Raw genomic sequence first — 17605 nt, 5'->3', positions numbered from 1 at the left:
GGGGGGGGGGGAATAAGTACTTCGGAGAAATTAGAAAAAATGAGGTATTTTTAACTTACGAACGGGTGATCAGATTTTAATGAAATTTGATATTTAGAAGGATCTTGTGCTTTAGAGCTCTTATTTTAAATCCCGACCAGATCCGGTGACATTGGAAGGAGTTGGAGGGGGAAACCGGAATTCTTGGAAAATGTGAAAATTGAGGTATCTTTATTTTACGAATGGGAGATCGGATATTAATGAAACTTGATGTATAGAAGGATCTTATGTCTTAGATGTCCCATTTTCAATTCGAATTGGATCTGGGGACTTAGGGGGGCTGGAGGGGGGGAGGAACAGAAATCTTGAAAACGCTTAGAGTGGAGAGATCAGGATGAAACTTGATGGGAAGAATAAGCACAAGTTATACATACGTGATTGACATGATTGGAACGGATCTGTTCACTTTGGAGGAGCTGGTGGGTGTTGATTTTTAAAAATAAAAAAATGTGGAATTTTTAACTGAAGAACGGGTGACCGGATCTTAATGAAATTTGATATTTAGAAGGAACTCATGTCTCTGAGTATTTATTTCAAATCCCGACCAGATCTGTTGACATTTGGGGGAGTTGTAGGGGGAAACCGGAAATATTGTAAAACGCTTAGAGTAGAGAAATCGGGATGAAACTTGGTGAGTAGAATAAGCAAATTTCGTAGATACGTGATTGACGTAATCGTACTGGATCCACTCACTTTTGGGGAGTTTTGGTGATTTTGGTGCTTCTGGACGTGCTAGGACGATGAAAATTGGTAGGCGTGTCCGGGAGCTGCACAAATTGACTTGATAAAAGTTTTTTCCTGATTAGACCATCTGGGGGCTGAAGGGAGAGGAAAAGTAGAAAAAATGAGGTATTTATAACTTACGAGTGGGTGATCGGATCTTGATGAATTTTGATATTTAGAAGGACCCCATGACTCAGAGTTCTTATTTTAAATCCCGACCGGCATTAAGCCTCCGATTTTCCTTTTAAAGCAATCTATTGATTCTTAGAATTTTGCTAGAGCTCATATCATATGAGCTCTTGGCTCGTCCGCCCTCGTCACAAGTGCCATATGAGCTCTTAGCTCTTGTTTTTATAAATTTTTTTATCAAGAGCAAGTTTAAAGAATAGAATAAGAGACAGATCAGCGTTTCAAGCTATTTTCCCAAGTTTTCGAAAAATTACTTTCTTGATTAACTTAAACTGTTAATATAAAATTGAATTACAGCTGTTATGTCTTTTTTTATTTAGTTTTCAAATATTAAGGGGACTGGGAGGACGAGTATATAAGAGGAAGGACTATAAACCTGTGGTTAAGGGGTTTCGATCATGGAAATTATATTACCCTTTATTATGCTTCCCAACCTTTTAACTGTAGAAATACCACCAAAAAGTGCAACTTTGGTCCCATATGGAGCTTTGTGATGGCATTATCAAGACGAATTTGTTCAAGCACGATCAATATCTCTCAACGGTGTTACAGTAGCCTGCCAATTCTGCTAGTCAGCAAAACCGGATAGTAAGCGTCAGGTATTGGGCTCTCAGCCATGATGCCAAATGCATATTGTCCTAAGTAGCCGAAGATAAGCAGCAGAAGTTACGGGGTTTTACTTTGGTCTCTTCACATTGCAATTTTATTGTTCACAATGAAACATAAATACTATTTTTGCCATTTCAAAATTAACGTTTAGGATCTAGTAAATATTTTGGTTTTTTATTTAGGAATGTAAATGAAAGAAAAAATGTCTCTCGGCTAAATTTCGAAAAATGCATGCTGCCTACTTCCCTCTTGCATTTTTTTCGATCGTTGCCCCTGTTTAACAATAATTTTCTTTATTATGACTAAAATTCAAGCAGAACTCTACCAACTATTCGTTGATTTCTGTCAGGCATTTGACCTGATATGGCGTGGAGGACTCTTGCATATCCTCCTTTACTGCGGGATTCCTTATGAGATAGTCCAAATAATCAAGAGTACGTTAATAGTATCATTGGTAGTTTAGCAAAAGATACCATCATTAAACAGAATAATAGCAATGATCAAAAAGTGAGGATGAAATACTTCAAGAAAGTATGTGCACATAATAGAGTTGAATGCTGACAAAGACAATTATTTGAACTACGAAACAGGCACTAATAGTGACACAATTGAAAAAAAATATGTGAGCATTGTCGTGACAGTGAAAGATTAAGTTTCTTTGAACTACCGAAGAAATTTATCATTACTGAGGGTGGATATACTAGAATAAAAATCTAGAGATGACACTGCTTAAAGATATTGCACGCATAAAAGTCATAGTTGACAAAGAGGATCAACTGCTTGCTCATAGTACGGGTAACACGTTACCTGTTGATAAATCCTATAGCCATCTTTCAGGTATTAGCATTCAACGGAAGGTAAAAAGAAGACATGCGTACTGTTGCACCAATGTCATAAAATATATCTTATCTCAGTGCCAGAATTGTTACCGTGTGGTAACAATTCACATAGACACAGAAAGAAAAATGTCACATAGGTACACAGACAGAGGGAGAAAAAGACACACAGACATATGGACAAAAAGACACATAGACACACAGACAGACATATAAAAAGACACACAGACACATGGACAAAAAGACACATAGACGCACAGACAGAAAAAATTACACATAGACACACAGATCGACATACAAAAGACACACACAGACTGACGGACAAGACGAACAATAGGTTGTTAAATTGGTAAAATGTTACGGTTTTAAAGCAAGGCTTTGTCTTGCAACTAGCCTGTTTTAGAGAGAAGTCTAATGTTACACGCTAGAAACATGCTTGAATTAGGGAATGTACCCTGAGAAACCTTCACTGATTTTGAAAATTAATGGAATTTTTAACAGGTTCATGTTATAATTGGGCAGGGTATGCTGGTAATGAGGCTGACCTAGACAATTTGAAATGGTTTCTTTATAGATTTGACTGGTTTATTGTAAATGATTGTGCCAAATGAATATTTTCGGAATGGGAGCATAGGACAATAGGATTTTAAATTAAGAATTTGTCTTGCAATTGGCTTGAGGAAATTTTTGACGTTGCATGCTAGAAAATAAGGTTGACATAGGCGATTTGAAATGATTTATACGTAAATTTGACTAGTCATTAGCTTGCGTGGACACTTACTGATCCCAAACGAACCCAATTAAGAATCAGTTAACATAATGTAACCTAAGTGAACAATCGGTTATGGTGCCTTTTGTAACTTTAGTGAAAAAAGATGGTAAGACTTAGACAGGAAAATAAAAACAGCGCCATCTATGACTAAATTATTAGATGACGGCAGTAGGGATCTGAGCAAAGTAGTTGATAATGCGAGTAAAAAAAGTCAGACATTGTCTTGTGGCCCCTTTCCAAAAAATATTCACTTCACAGAGCCCTTTGCTAATAACCTGTCAAATTTACGTAGAAATCATTTCAAATTGTCTATGTCAACCTCATGCTCTAGCATGCAATGTCAAACATTTCCTTAAACCAAGCCAATTGCAAGACGAATCCTTTATTTAACAACCTATTGTCGTATGGTCCCTTTCTAAAGACATTCACTTCACAGAATTATTTTCTAATAACCTGTTCAATTTATATACAGTTTATTTCAAATTGTCTATATCAAACTTATTACCAGTATATCATACCCAATTCTAATATTGACCCGTCAAAAATCCCTTTAATTGTCAAAATCAGTGAATGTTTCTAAGGGTAAACTCCCTGATTCAAGCTTGTTTCTACCATATAACATCAAACATTCCCCTTAAACAGGGCAGGCCTCAAACACAGCCTTGGTATAAAACTGTTATTTTTTTAACCAATTTCAAAACCTGTTGTTCTTCTTGTATGTTTGTCTGTGTGTGTCTTTTCGTATGTCTCTCTGTGTGTCCATTTGTCTTTTTCTGTCTGTCTGTGTGTTTGTCTGTCCGGGTGTGTTTTGTCTTTTTGTCTGTCTGTCTGTGTGTCTTTTTTCTCCCTGACTGTGTCTTTGTGTGTCTGCCCGTGAGACCATGTTTCTTTTTTCTCTCTGATCGTGTCTTTGTGTGTGTGCCTTTTTGCTGTCTGTCTGTGTGTCTTTTTGTACATCTTTTTGTGTGTCTGTGTCTTTTTTGTCTGGTTGTGTGTCTATGTGTCTTTTTATCAATCTCTTTATGTTTCTATGTATTTTTTCTGTCCGTGTCTGTGCCTCTTTGTGCTCCCTCTGTCTGTGTGTATGTGTCGTTTGTATGTCTGTCCGTCTATTTCTGAAAATTACATTTTTTGTATTTCCGACTTTTCAAAAAATATTGTAAACGTTGGAGTTACAAGGATACCCCTAAAAATATTGGAAACACAATAATATAATGCAATGAAATATTTTTATTGAAGTAATAGGTTGTAGAATATCATCATTAAAAAAACGAATGCTTTGAATCCATTCCATAAAATACTTCGTTATGATTTCTTTTAGAATGGTTTCAGCTACAATCGCATCACACGTTTCATCATTGGCGTTATTGGGTTTATTGACTGTATCTGTTGGTAAAATGTCGATGATACTAGGAACATTCACTGATGCTTCGCTTTTCGTTGAATTGTCATCAATTTTCGTGGTGATATAATCTGCCAATGCCCTTTTTATTTTGGCGGTGATTTGACTGTCTATTATCATATTATTTTTACACAGGTAACAGTTTTGGCACTGAGACAAGATTTTTTGCTGAGATTGGTACAGCAGTACGCCTGTCTTCTTTTTACCTTCTCTTGAATGCTAATACCTGAAAGTTGGCGATAGGATTAGGGTGACCCAAAAAGATTCTTACCCATGAAATTCCAATTATGGTTTTGATTAAAAAGCTATTTATTTCAAATTACGACCACACATTATTCAGTTTATGGAAGACCATTCACCAGAGTTTCAGCTATTTCCGCTTCACTCCGTTAAATGTACTGCCTGGGTGGCCATGAGCAAGCACGGGATCATCGGGCCTTTTTGGCTCGAAGATGATACCGGGCGATCCCAGGCAGTCAACAAGGAGCGCTACATAGCTGCTCTGAACAAGTACTGGGCATTGCTGGGACGCCGGGGACGGGCTGTGAGAGCTTCACAATGGTTTGAGCAAGACGGGGCCATTGGAAATGCTTTCGAAACTGAATCTGTACACTTTGGTATGATTTTGTCGCAAAATAGGTCTCCAGCGAGAGTATCTTTTGCTGATTTGTCCAAGACATTTTCAGGGCAACTATAGCTGCAAATGATCATCCATAGGTTCACCTTTCACGTCCTTCAACAGAAAAGACATTCATTAAAAAATGTATTTTTTATCGAATAAAATATGGGTACGCATCTTTTTGGGTTGTAACGCGGGTAACGTGTTACCCGTGCTGTGAGCAATAAGTTGACCCTCGTTGTCAACTGTTGGTTTTAGGCATGCAATATCTTTAAGCACTACCACCTCTGGAAATTATATTCTAGTATATCCTCCATCTGTAATGATCAATTTTGTCGGTAGTCCTTTAATATCTCACTGTCATGACAATGCTCACATACATATCCAATGGTTTCACCACTCAGTGCTTCCACTCCTCCCGATTTATCGGGAGATCTCCCGACTTTTTGGAAAATCTCCCGACTGAAATTTCCTCCCGATAATCTCCCGATTTCTGTTGAATTGAGCTCTGTCCAACTTGAAGTTTCTGATCTTTCTTGATTGTCTGGCAGAATGCAAAATATGTCTTTGTTGCCCGTAAAAGGGGGATTTCAAACTTTGAAACGCGGCCGCCGGCTTTAAAATTCAAAGCCGCCGGACGCGTTTGATTCGCGGAAGTCAACTGCGGACCCTAATTAATGACCTAGTCGGCAGCTTGTCCCGTGAGAGACCATTTTTGTGTTCGAAAAAGGGTTGATTTGATTTGATTCTCAGTTCATAACTTCATCTGATCTGATCAGTCAACTCAGATAGTTCATTTCCACTGGATAATTTGTGTACAATAAGGACGTGGCTTACCTTACGTGACAGGATTTTTTTTTAGGGTAAGTACCAAGTTTACTGGAACTGGACAATTATACATCCCTGCACGTGGGAAACCCAAAAAGTAGGCTACTGACCTGTCCTAGCGGGTAGGCGGCTTTTCTGCTTCTATGATCTGTTTCTTTACCAAAATAACATGTTTTAACTTGAAACCAATTCTTAACCTGTTGCCAGTTCAAGGATTCTATAGTACAAATTCGAATACACTATTCTTACGGGTCTTATAGACATCCGGTATTCGCCAGACTACTATTCTAGCCTATATCAAAATAATGATCTCGAGTGTCGGCGAAATCGGCTTCACAAGTCACAACAGAGCAAAATAACACTAGGGAGTAGGGTCAAGAACTATGCTTTCCTTGCTTTGCAAACGGGCCATACTCATAGCGCCGCCCACTACATTTAAAGCCAGACAAACATGCGGGTTCAGAAATTTCTAGTAAAGGTAATATGCGGTCTGCACACGTCGAGGAAACTGGGGAGGTCGTATCTTTTTTTTGCTTTGTTCAAAATATGAAGTTATTGGAGCCAGAGCTGGTGCAAGACCAATTGAGTTTCAGTAGGGATGTTCACTATCGCTAGTGGTGCTGGTGTGGCTGCTGTTCGAGTGTGTCTCACTTTTTCCAGGTTTTGGCGCTACTGTCTAGTGGTATTTAGCTCTGCTTCACAATATAGGAGGATGGATTTTAAGATATAGGCCAAAGCCAGCCATACCAAATCTGTTTTCAAAGGGACAAATCTGTTTTCAAAGTGCCGATATGTCTAAATTTCATGTCACAGTGTTCAAAGTGCATTAAAAGTGTATTATTTTGCTCTTCAAAGTGTGTTATTTTGTTCTGTTTTGGGGAGACCGGAAATCTCGAAAAACGGTTAGAATGGTGGGATCGGCGTATCAGGGACCCGATCAAACTGACTTGTAAATAAAAATTTAATCGGTCCGATAGTCGTAGAGGGAGTGGAGGAAGGGGGAATCCGCAATATTGAGTCATGCGTAAATTTGGAACGGGTGATCAGATTCGAGTGAAATTTAATAATTGAACAGAGGACATGTCTCTGGTGATCTTTTTCATGTCCGGACCGGATCCGACAACTATTTGGGGTGGGGGGAGGATACGTGACCGGCTTAGACTGGAGAGACCGGGTTGTAACTTTGTGGGAATAAAAAACAGATACTCTGGATAAATCATTTACTGAAAAGTACGCATCATTACAGCCAAATCCAAAAATAAAATACTTTTTACAAAACGATACATTCTCGTGATTTCCAAGTTCATGGTCATTTTTATCTCAAGGGTTTTGGTTTCAAATGATCAGAACGAAAAGCGATTTCTGTATTTCATTTTCTGAACCAGCCTTGCAAGTGCCATACGAGCTACTAGCTCTTGTTGTGTTTCATATCATTCCTTTTAGATTGTTTTGTATAACTCTGCTGGAATTAACAAGTGGGCCAAAATTAAATAAATCATTGTCTGTAGGTAGCCTACTCTCCAAGTTCCAAGGCTAGACAGCTGTTAAAATTAGAAACATTGTTAGAACAAGTGTTATAATGAGTCTTGTTTTCATCAGTTGTGTTAAAGTGACGGCTTACCTTTTGTGGCGTGAATTTTGTCTAGGGTTTGTGGCCTACCGCCCATTTGCGCTCATAAGAAATACTTCTGATAACTATAGGCCTATACTCCTGAAGAATATTAATGATTCAAACCACCTTAAACTTCCAATGTTCAAACTTTCCAAAATATTAGTCGTTTTAACTAACAGCTCTCTCCTTAAGAAAAATATAAACAAAAGGAAGATAAAACAAAATTACCTTAGTAAACAGTAAAATATTAGTTCCTTACTTATTCAAGAAAATGGATTTTAACGCACGGAGAGAACCAATAATTTTTTTTTTCAATTTGAGCCCCAAAGCGAACTGTTATGGTTTTTGGGATCCCAACACGTAAGTGGAGGGATATATATGACATCGCAAAAGTTGTCCGTCCGTCCGTCTGTTAGCACGATAACCCTTCGATGTGGTAGAGATATTTTCTTCAAATTTGGTATTAGGATCAATTGGGTCAAATTACAGGCCAAATTCGTAGATGAACCCTGTAGCACCATATCTAGGGGTGGGGGAGGGGTTTCAAAATAAGGAACGAAACAAATGTTTTAAAAAGCCAATGAGATAGTCCATATAGGACATGCTGAATCCATATCTGAAACTTATTTTCTCACCGGACAATTAGCTCGTCCGGAATCCGGCCAAAATCGGAAAATTTGTTAAAAGTAAAAGTTTTATTTGAAGTTGATTAAAGGTTCGATTAAAAAGGTAAGAAGACGTGCTGAATTTGTATATGACAATCGTCAACTACCCGGACGACTAGTTTGCCCGGAATCCGGCCAAATCCGGAAAAAAAATTAAAAGTTTTATTTATGGTTGATTAAATGTTCAGTTTAGGGGTAAGAAAATATACTGAATCCATATATGACAATTATTTTCTACCCGGACATACAGTTCAACCGGAACTAGGCCTAAACCGGAAAATTTTAAAAAGTAAAATTTAAAGTTAATAAGAGGTTTGATATAGTGGTAAGGAGAGCAAATAAGGCTCGCCGGGCAAATAGTTCGCCCGGAATCGGCCAAAATCTGATTTTTTTTTTTTAAGTTTAAAGTTTATCTGAAGTTGATTAGAGTTTCGATATAAGATTAGGGGGATGTACTTAATTTATTTTGAGGTTTAGTTTTTTCTGGACAAGTAGTTCACCGGGAATCCGGCCTAAAACGGATATTTGGTAGAAGCAAGGCAGGAAGCTTTGATCAAAGATAGGGTAAAAACCACATGCTGAATCCAAACCTGAACTTTGTTTTCTCGGAAGACCAGTCATTGGTCAAATGTTAAATAGTACAGATATTCAAGGAGTCTGGCGAAGACCGGATCTACAAGACGCAATTGTCTGGATCAAATATAAAATTTATGGGATCTCATCGAAACCTTTGGTCTTTTTATGTTATATTTTGAGAGAACCCTGCAAGTCAGGAGTGTTGATAGTGAGATTTATAGTCAGAGCGCATTGCAGTGGACACGTGCTGTACTTTTGTCATGTATATAAGACTATATGGACGAAATGCCAATCCCGACGAAGTTGACAAGGTTTATTCTACCGCGAGAGAATTTTATCAAGGAAGTGGTGGTCCAGATTAAAAACCGCTTCTCGTTCGACTCGGACATTTTCGCCTTCTCAGAACTACTTGACCCTGTTCAGGGTCAGGATCTGAATCCTCCTAGCCTGGCACCATTTTTGGCGAAATATAGCTTACCCTCCTGGTCCAAAAGTCTGATAGACAGAGAGTGGAGAGAGCAGAGCTCTGTAAGACAGCCAAATGGCGAGGATGCTAGTTTGCTCTCAGTAACTGACTACTGGAAGCTTATATTTGCCCAGAAATACTCTAACGGCAAACCAAAGTTTGGTAACCTGAAACTTGTCGTTGAGTACCTGTACGCTCTACCGTTTTCGAACGTAAAAGCGGAGAGACTGTTTAGTACTTTGAAGGACGTCAAAACAGACAAACCTAACTGCCTGTCGACAGTTACGATTAGTTCAACGCTTCAGACTAAACTTGGCATGAGTAGGCTTAAGGTGACACCTCAGTCTCTGGTCGTAAATGGGAGCATGAGGCAGTTACTGAAAGGCGTAGTTGCTTCCGCAACCGCTAATGAAGCTAGTGCCGCTATCTTGAAATCGGCTTCTTTAGCGCGAGCTCGTCTGGCCCCAGAAAGAGCAAACAATACCGTTGATGATCAAGATTAGCTGCAGTGTGATCTAGTGAAAATTCTGACTGTGATTCGTATTCATAATTCTAGTTCAAGTTATGTGCTCAAATAGTTTTAGCTGCAGTGTGATATAGTGAAAATTCTGCCTGAGTTCTGTTACTCGTATTCGTAATTCTAGTTCTAATTATGTGAACAAGTAGTTTTAGATGACTTTCAATAAAACCATTTAGTTTGCATAAGTTTTGTATAAAAGAAACATTGTTCCTTGTTGATAGCTGATTTTGGAGTAATAATAAGTCTTCTCCTTCCGGAATCTGGGTTCCCAGATTTTCGAGATTTTTTTTTGAATTTCATCTGCGATACTTCAAAATTCAGGAAATCTGGAAGTTCAAAAGCCCCTTTTTTCCGGATGATTTTGATATACTTTCGGACCGGTTCACGTCAAAGAATAATCTGGAAGCCCAGATTCCGGAAGCTCCGAGAGGTGAAGACCGGACTTAAGACTCCAAAACATATTTTCGATTCTACTTTGTTCTGTCTCTCTATTACTGACATTTTTACCACCAATACAACTGGTATGTGAGACAAAACTGCTGTTTAAAACCTCCTGATTTCTTTCCCGACTTAAAAAAAAATCTCCCGACTTTTTTGGAGTCGTTACTGATTTTCAGAAAAACAAAGTGGAAGCACTGTCACCACTAGTGCTTGTTTCTCAGTTCAAATATTTGTCTTTGTCAGCATTCAATGCTACGATAACTCTATTATGTGCACATACCGCTACACTGGAATGAAACTATCCCACCTCCAAATGGGCGTCGATTCAAACTATCCTACTTCCAAATGTGCTACGAATCAAACTCTCCTATGTCCAAAACCGCTACTTTTCAAGAGAACTATTTGAAGTTTTTAAGATTATTTTTCCAGTACTTCAAAAAGAGGCTATAGGGGAACAACCGAACTGTAGAGTTTCTTTCGTATTGGCTATGTATTAGTGATGGTATTTTTGACCTACTTAGGTCAGGACGTCGAAAAAACTGGATATAGGAAGACGTCGAAAAAACTGGATATAGGAAGGTAGTCATATTATCTACATCAGAACGAGACAATCCTAAGTCCCATTTTTGGACATAGGATAGCTACTGATCTGAGAAGCCCTGCTGAAGGAAGGCACAGTCCATCCTATGTCCGTATTATATCAAATATTTCACCATATATTATTTTAATTCATATTCAAAGTATGACAAAGTGAAAAATGTGTCTCCACATAGCTTATCAAGATCATAGAAATAAGACATTCCCATTTCCTTTACTTTGTAAGGACTCTTCAAACATGCACTTTTTGCAATCTGAAACCACAGAGAAGGCACATACACTGTTTGGTTCTTAGCAAATCTCTCGATGACAGCATGGACCGAATCGTTTGTATTTTGCATGTGCCCGGTTTCAAGATACATGTGAGTAATTACTAACTTAAATTTACTGACACAGGGTAAATAAAGGGGAAACATGGTCCTTGTTCTTGTTTTGCCTTCGCAATTGTCACTTATGAAAATGAATTCCTTTGCTCCTTTCTCTACCTTGCTCACAATAAAGCTGTAAACATAACTCCCAATTTTTGACGAGCCTCTTTTAGCAGTGCCTGCATGCCACATGTAGCAGTTTCCTTCGCGAGTATTGCAGTTATAGATACTGAGGTTGTAACAGACTAGTTTCGACTTATAGTAATAAGAAGAAACTCCTCCACGCAGACACTGCAGGACCTTTTGCAAGTCAAAGCACGTTATGATAATCCTTTCAGGGTCCATCTTTCCTCTCTCTTGTTCCTCTGCCATAAACTTTCTACTTTCTTCCTTATTTCTGATGTGCTCACTGTGCTGTATAGTTAACTGTTCTTTCATCTGAGTGCCAGCATTTTCCATCGAAACAAACTTGTCAAATTGGTCCTGAGATTGAACTCATGCTGAAAAATTTCTCTGTATTTGTCGGATCTTGCAGCTTGTCTATTGTTTTCCGGGCACCACTCTCGCTAAAGTCTATAAAGCTGAGCATGACTCTTGATCCCATCTTCCAGATACTGAGATTTAGATCTAGCTCTGCAGTAATGGCTCGGGGCTTTTTTCAAAAGTTTTATATGCTCCCTGCGTGATTTAAGTTCTCTCATATCGGTGAATCTGCGGGATTCCTCTTTTTGACCTCTTTCATCCTTTTTCGCAGTTCCCGTACCAGGCACTTTTTTTCTTCAACGTAGTTTTCACCATCTGTTCAGAATTTCCTAGCGTATTTACGAAAAACTCAGGTTCCTCGTTAATGCACAAGGAATACGCTACTGAGAACACCCTCCTCTCTGCTTTCTCAGTGTCACTGTTCTGTCCCTCTGTTCCTTCTTCATGATTATCATTATCACTCTTACGTATCCTAGAACGGTTTTTTTGGCTAGACTAAGTTGCTGTAGTATGTAGTCTCTTTGTCTATTAATATCACCCAATTCCCAGCAAGACCTGAAAATGGCTATTCGAGTCTCTTCCGGAATTCTTTCATAACACTTCATCTTGCACTTGCAAGGCCCTTTCATAGTCCTTTCTGGCACAGTCTTTCCTTTGCTACTAATGTGTTTCATGCCAGCATTCAACGTCTTCTTTGCTATGTATCTTTTCCAGCTGGAAGGTCTTCTCTTCCTCTTCTTTCCCTGGGCAGTAGGACTTTCTTCTGTTACACTAAGTTCACCAGCAGACGCACTGTCATTTTCCTCTATTCCACCAAGTTTTTTAGCAGAGGTATTCCCATTCTCTTCTATTCTACTAAGTTCGTTAGCAGAGGTATTCCCATTCTCTTCTATTCTACTACCTTCATTAGCAGAGGCATTCCCATTCTCTTTTATTCCACTAAGTTCAAAAGCAGATGCAGCACCAGTAATGCCTAGCTCACAAAAGTTCTCGGATTCATCCTGAATGTTAGTTTCGCTTGCACCTAAGGCAGAATCATTATGCACAGAGAGATCTGCAGTAGAGCCTTACTAATTAGTTTGAAAGAACACGTCAAGATTCAGAATAGGAGTGTCTGACACATGAGGAGCGTTAGGAATGCACTGCATCATTTCTAGATCAAGACTAGTCTTTACCGTCAAATGCGAATCTGCACGGGTTTCATTCGTTTCAAACGAGCTGCCAGCTTCTGTGGTCATGGCCCATAGCATTCCTCCCACCGCTTCATTTTATATTTTTAAAATATTACGAGTGAATTTTTTGTAAGTATATTTAATGCGATTTGAAGACATGAAAAAAGAAAAGAAATTAAAAAAAATGTCAGTACAAACATTATTTTTTGAATAAAAAACATCACGACTGACATATTTATGTCACCTTCATTTTATATTTAAAATATCATACCTGAATTTTTTCTGTTATAAGTATATTGAATGTGATTTTAAGACTTTAATAAAACTTTGAAGTGTAAGAAAAATTGATGGGGGGGTGGGCAAAAAGTTTAGAGGGAGGGGAGTCATTGGGGCCCTGGATTGATTTGTGGGGACCCAAACGCTTGTGCAAGCCCGGTAATGGAAAAACGATGTGCACAGGACCATTACATTACAAAAAGCATGTCTGGCCGGTTGTAGTCATTACAATTTTGGAGATTGAATCAAGTGTCATTAACCTTCAAATGATTTTAGCTGTCCAGCAAGCATCTCAAATTACTGTGGTATGCAAATTCATAGAGTGGTGCCAATAAAGGTGCCTGGAAACAATATACTGATAGTATTTACAATATGTCCAACTTCACAGTTGGCTAGTGTCAAAAACAATACATTGATTGCCTAGAATGTTTTTCTAAGAAAAAAGTATCATCAATGACTTGTTGGCTCAGTTGAGTAACGTGTCGTTTTTTTACCATAGAAAATCATGGCTCGATTCATACACCAGACATAAATTTCATAAAATCAGCTATTAAATAGTAGAAGCTAAAAAAAATGTGTCGTTGAAAAAGAAAACACGTCACCTTCTATTACTGTAGCTAACAATACTAACATCTATGTCTTTGGTTAAATAGATGGCAGCATTGGGGGAATCCCCATTCTGTTTTTTTTAAAGTGTCGGTACCGGGGACCGAAGGTGTTGGGCTCCTTCCGGAGTAACTAGTAGCATACTACTCTCGTGGTCACTGGGTCCATTTTCAGTGCTGCTCTTCTATGAATATGGTTCACGACCATTGTGATTCCATAGATACTTTTTTCATTAAAACCGACGCCATTTTTGGGGAGTTTTCAAGGTCTTCTCTGAAATTTTTTTTAGAAATATTCGCAATAAACTTTCACCATTAAAGTTAACCGAAATAATAATTAACATTCCTGGATCAGCTTTAAATGGTAATAGTTTCTCATCAGACAGTTTTTTCTTCGGATTTTTAAAAGGGGATCGAAACTCCTAGTCCATATGGGACGTTGTTCGTTCTTTTCCAGGTGCCAGCTTTTGCGGCAACCTTCACTCTATTCCCTTCATGGGATCGTTTTGGTACCTTCTGGGTAAGAAATTCGATGGAAATTTTAATTAAAATTTGATGTTCTCATGACCATTATATTACAAAAAGGGTACCTGCTCGGTTGTAGTCATTACAATTCTGGAGATTGAATCAAGTGTCATTAACCTTCAAATGAATTTGGCTGTCCAGCAAGCATCTCAAATCACTCTGGTATGCAAATTCATGGAGTGATGCCAAAAAAGGTGCCCGGAAACAGTTTACGATAGTATTTACCATATGTCCAACTCCACATTTCGCTAGTGTCCAAAAACAATATATTGATAGTATCATCAATGACAAGTTGGCTCAGTTGAGCAATGTGTCGTTTTTTACCATTGGAAATCATGGGTCTCACATTCGATTCATACACCAGACATGAATTTCTTAAAATCAATGGAAAACTGCGTAGAAGCTAAAAAATGCGTCGTTGAAAAATAAAACATGTCACTATCTATAAGTGTAGTTAATAATAATGCCATCTATGTCTTTGGTTGTGTAGATCGCAGCATTAGGGGAGTCCCCATTCTGTTTGGTCTTAAAAAAAGTGCCGGTACCGGGGACCGAAAGGGTTGGGCTCCATCCGGAGTAACTAATAGCGTACTACTCTTTTGGTCACTGGGCCCATTTTTGGTGCTGCTCTTCTGTCAACATGGTTTACGACCATTGTGATTCCATAATTACTTTTTTCATTTAAAACCGAGGCCATTTTTGGGGAGTTTTCAAGGTCTTCTATGAAATTTTCAAAAAAATATTCACAATACACTTTCACCATTAAAGTTATCCGAAATAATAATTAACATTCCTGTTTCAGCTTTGAATGGTAATTGTTTTCTAACCATACAGTTTTTCTTTGGATTTTCAAAAGAGGATTGAAATTCCCAGTCCCTATGGGACGTTGTTCGTTCTTTTCTAGGTCATAGCTTTTGCTGCACTCTTCACTTTATTCCCTTAATGGGATCGTTTTTGGCACCTTCCGATTAAGGGAGAAGGGTCTTCATTAGAGAAGTAAATATGCATGTCTTTGAAAATTCCATCAGTTTTTCCAACATTCGTTTTTATTAACCTTTCTGTTCTAAAAACAAAATAGACTCGTACAGTAATTCTTTTCTTTTTATAAAATTAAATCAATAATAAGGTTCTCAATTACAAATAAAGAGAGAAAAATTGAGAGAAAAAATGAACCATCTGATCAAGGCGTGAACTTTGAGCCAAAAGGGTGCTTCTGTTTCTTAGTAGTAGTTTTGCCGTCTTATAAACGTAAAATAATTAATTCACTTGTTCCTAAATAAAAACTCCTGGGAAAACTTTATAACAATCTAAAATTATAATAAATATATATATAAATCAAATATGGTTTTTTGGAATGTCAATATTACGCTGAGCAGTGCGATGAAGCCCTATGATAATTTTTTGTGTATAAAGATACTTTTATATATTTCTCAGGGAGGGGGGATTTTTAATAAACTTTTCTTGGAGGGAGGGGGGTATATTATTTTTCTGAGAATTACAACATTTTATTTATTATTTTGTTTATTTAGGTCTTCTATGGGGGCAACTGCCCATACCCTGGTACTTGTTTTTCTATTTGGTTCAAATATAATGCGAAAAATTTCGTTGACTCTTATTTTTCGTAGATTTTAGACGAATATGTAGACATTATTTCAAAAGTCCAAGTGAAAATTGATGGTGTTGAAACTACAATAGACTTTTCGAAAGCCTCATATGTTATACAAAATATGGCAAATGCATACTCAAAGAAGGTCGAGTTACTTCTTGAACTTGTTGAGAAATTCCGTGAAGATCTGAGAGTTTATAAGTAAGTAGTCTGTATTTATTTATTTTTTCGTACCTTGGAGTTGCAAATATAGGAAACTAAAGTTAGTCATGACTTTGGTCCTTGTTTTAGCACAGTCCTTTGGTGTTCATGAGGTTTAGGATAGTACTCAGGCAAAAGCCATAGTCAAACGTAAGGCGACATTTTGATTGAAGTGATCAGATAGTAATCTGTACTTAAAATAGTAATGAGGGAATGTCTGAAAAAGGAGCCAAGAGAAACGTCTCTTTAGTAATTAAATAATTACTAAATTTTACAAGGCACATGTGATACCATTCCTCTGCCTCAGTCCCATTAATGGAATATAAAATAGCGATCTTAAGCATAATCATAAACTGAAATTGCTAAGAAAAGCTTGCGACGTCACTTTTGGACCCATAAGAGTTTTCTGAATCACAATTAACAATGTAATCTAATACAAGGACAAGCAATATACTAGCCATAAATATTGTACTCCATAATTTTATATGCACCATTTTATCAACTCTATCATATTTACTCTAGTACTGTATCAATGTAGAAACAATGTATTTTTTTTTGGTGTGGGGGGGGGGTTTGTCGTAGAAACTTCGAAAACAGCTCATTCGATGGGAATTTCAAAGGGCTAGTGCCCTTTTCGAAAGTAACTGGAGGGCAACTAACACCCCTATCATGCCCACCATTTCCCCAAACCCATCAAATGAAAATTTCGAGATAGCCATTTTTTTCAACGTATTTGAAAAGTCTGGAAATTATGTCTCTGCGGATGACAACCCCCTCATAGCTCTCAGGGCAAGGGTTTTAAGTTATAAACTGGGGGTATTTAAGGTTTATATAGAAAGGGTGATACTATAAAATTCGGATGGGGCTCATTGGATTGGAATTCAGATGTTCTAGTGCCCTTTTTAGGATTCAGAGTAATCGGAGGATGAATCTCCCCCGCCACCTCGTGTTTTCCCAATATGCATTTAATAGAAATTTTTGAAATGGCCATTTGGTGTCGTAGGAACTTCTAAAAAGGATCATTCGACGCGAAACTGAAGGGGCTAGTGCCTTTTTAATAGTCAAAGGTGATTAGAGGGCAACTAATCCCCATTCCATGCCTACCATTTCCCCAAATACGTGCAATCAAAACTTTGAGACAGCCATTTTGTCCGGCTTAATTAAAAGTTCCGAGATCGTGTCTTTGAGGAAGACAACCCCTCCGCAGTCGTCAGGGCGAGGGTTGTAAGTTATACACTGGGGGCATATAAAGTTTGGTAGAAAAGGTGTCATATAAACTTCACAGGGGCATCATTTGATTGGTAATCAGAAGTTCTAGTACCCTTTTTAAGATTCAAAGTGATTGGAGGGTGGATACATCTCATCCACACCTCGTATTTTCCTGAAATGCATCTGATTAAAATTTTGAGATGACCATTTGTTGTCGTAGGAACTTCTAAAAAAGCTCATTTGATTTGAAATTCAAGGGGCTAGTC

The 17605-nt window shown here is 38.0% G+C and overlaps 1 protein-coding gene across 2 annotated transcripts in view; it reads left to right on the top strand.

The window, feature by feature from the left end:
- Window positions 1-17605, top strand: part of LOC136032778 (condensin-2 complex subunit H2-like) — an 86988-nt gene that overhangs the window by 18567 nt on the left and 50816 nt on the right. For both annotated transcript variants that reach the window (XM_065713138.1, XM_065713139.1), the window contains one exon: window positions 15949-16130. In XM_065713138.1, coding sequence (XP_065569210.1) covers window positions 15949-16130 — 182 coding nt within the window. The remainder of the gene's footprint in view (window positions 1-15948; window positions 16131-17605) is intronic.

This window comes from Artemia franciscana, chromosome 11, assembly GCF_032884065.1.
Source record: "Artemia franciscana chromosome 11, ASM3288406v1, whole genome shotgun sequence".
Lineage (NCBI taxonomy): Eukaryota > Metazoa > Arthropoda > Branchiopoda > Anostraca > Artemiidae > Artemia > Artemia franciscana.
This window is presented reverse-complemented; position numbering and strand designations above follow the sequence as displayed.